The sequence below is a fragment of the Bison bison genome, unplaced genomic scaffold (assembly GCF_000754665.1).
Source record: "Bison bison bison isolate TAMUID 2011002044 unplaced genomic scaffold, Bison_UMD1.0 scf7180017864483, whole genome shotgun sequence".
Taxonomy (NCBI): domain Eukaryota; kingdom Metazoa; phylum Chordata; class Mammalia; order Artiodactyla; family Bovidae; genus Bison; species Bison bison.
In genome coordinates this window covers 2,075,892-2,077,475 of record NW_011495043.1, presented here as the reverse complement: position 1 = coordinate 2,077,475, position 1,584 = coordinate 2,075,892, and the positions used below count along the sequence as shown (strand labels likewise).

The 1,584-nt window shown below is 43.2% G+C and overlaps 1 protein-coding gene across 1 annotated transcript in view; it reads right to left on the bottom strand.

The window, feature by feature from the left end:
• The window catches only part of LOC105004834 (retinoblastoma-binding protein 5-like), a 7,112-nt gene extending 5,545 nt beyond the window's left edge, over nt 1-1,567 (bottom strand). Inside the window, 1 exon segment of the mRNA XM_010862571.1 lies at nt 1,195-1,567. Within this exon segment, the coding sequence (XP_010860873.1) occupies nt 1,195-1,567 (373 nt within the window).
• Nucleotides 1,568-1,584: the final 17 nt, after the last annotated feature.

Genomic DNA, 1,584 nt, shown 5'->3' with positions numbered 1-1,584 from the left:
CAGAAACACAGTAGGGCTCTGAGAAGAAGTGGAAGACTGCTGCTTACATGCAGCTTAGGATGTTCATAAACTGAAATCCAGGAGAAACAAAGGAGGAAAATCAGGCACACATTTAACTTAGTCGTCTGGCAAATTCGTGCTGAACTTCCACCATATGCTAGACACTGGGGATACAGCACTGCCACAGAAAGTTGGGAACAGTTTTTTTGTAAAAGCCCCAGTAGTCTAACTGGGGAGACATAGAAACGGATAATTTCAGTTCCACAACGTGAGTGCTACAATAAAGGCATGTGCAATGTGCCAAGGAGATGGGAAGAAGAAACAACTTATGCACAAGTTTGAGAAGCTTTCCATGCAACACAATCCAATAACACCAATACAGTCCAAAATATCCTATAGTCCCGACAGTCTTCCTAAGATTCCTGAAGCATACAAGATATCTTATGTCACAGAAGTGAGGACCGGCACCTTCAGGCTGGAGAGAACTAACCTCAACGCTAATTCCTTGATTCCTGGCACCATCAAGAAGCCCAGCAGTCAGTGACAGTGCCAGCAGGGCACATTACGCATTCATACACACAAACCCCGCCAGACGCAAAGCCCTGTGCCCTGTGCTTATACACTAGGGGGCTATAAAGTGAGGTATTTATTCTCAAGGTGTTTCCTATTTAGAAGTTCAGAAGCCAAGAGATGGAAATAACAACGATCATGATCTATTAGAAGAGAACATCTGAATGCTCATTATAACCTAGCCACTACTGTGAGCCCTCTACACGAACTGTTTCATTTATTTCCCATAACCCTAAAAGGCAGAGTTTTTACAGATAAGGAAGTTCAGGTTTAAAGAATAAGTATTCTGTCTAAGGCAGTCTGACTCGAGTCCATGCTATTTACCTCCTCTTACTGACAAAGGAATGACAATACCCAACAGCAGCTCAGCACCCAGCATGTGTGGGTGGCTTTGCTAGGTGCTGTATGCAAATCCTCATTAGAGAGCTGCTCAAGCCCTAGTAATGCCCATATAAGCTCTGAGTCAATGCCTTACAAATAAAGATTCTATTAAAAGTGCAAGCTTAGAGGAAAAAAATTAGACTAAGTGCTGAAATGAATTTTCAGCACAAATTAACAATGAGTACTGAGTTAAAACAATCATTTTTCCTTTGGGAAATACTATCTGCAATTGAGAAATATTACCTGTCTGTTCAGGCTCACTCTTATCTTCATCTTCAATATCAAACTCTGATTCCCTTTCTTCATATTCTACATTTTCATCCAATTCTTTGAAGTCTGGCGCAAATGCACTCCAGTTTTCTACTTGATTTTGTGCCCAGATAGATACCACTCCACTAGAAATGGACGCTATGGTGGGTCGAACAGGATGCCAAGCTACATCCAGGAGGAGCTCTCCTCTGGTCCCATGGAGAATCTTTACCAAGTTGCCAATGCTCTTCTCCCACATGTACAGGGCATGCTGCCGGGCTGACCCTGCCACTATGTACTCCCCATCCCCAGAGAAACAGCATTTCTTCCACGGGGTCCTATTCACCAAGTCCTGCAATTTCTGCATGGGTTCAGGCTCTCCAT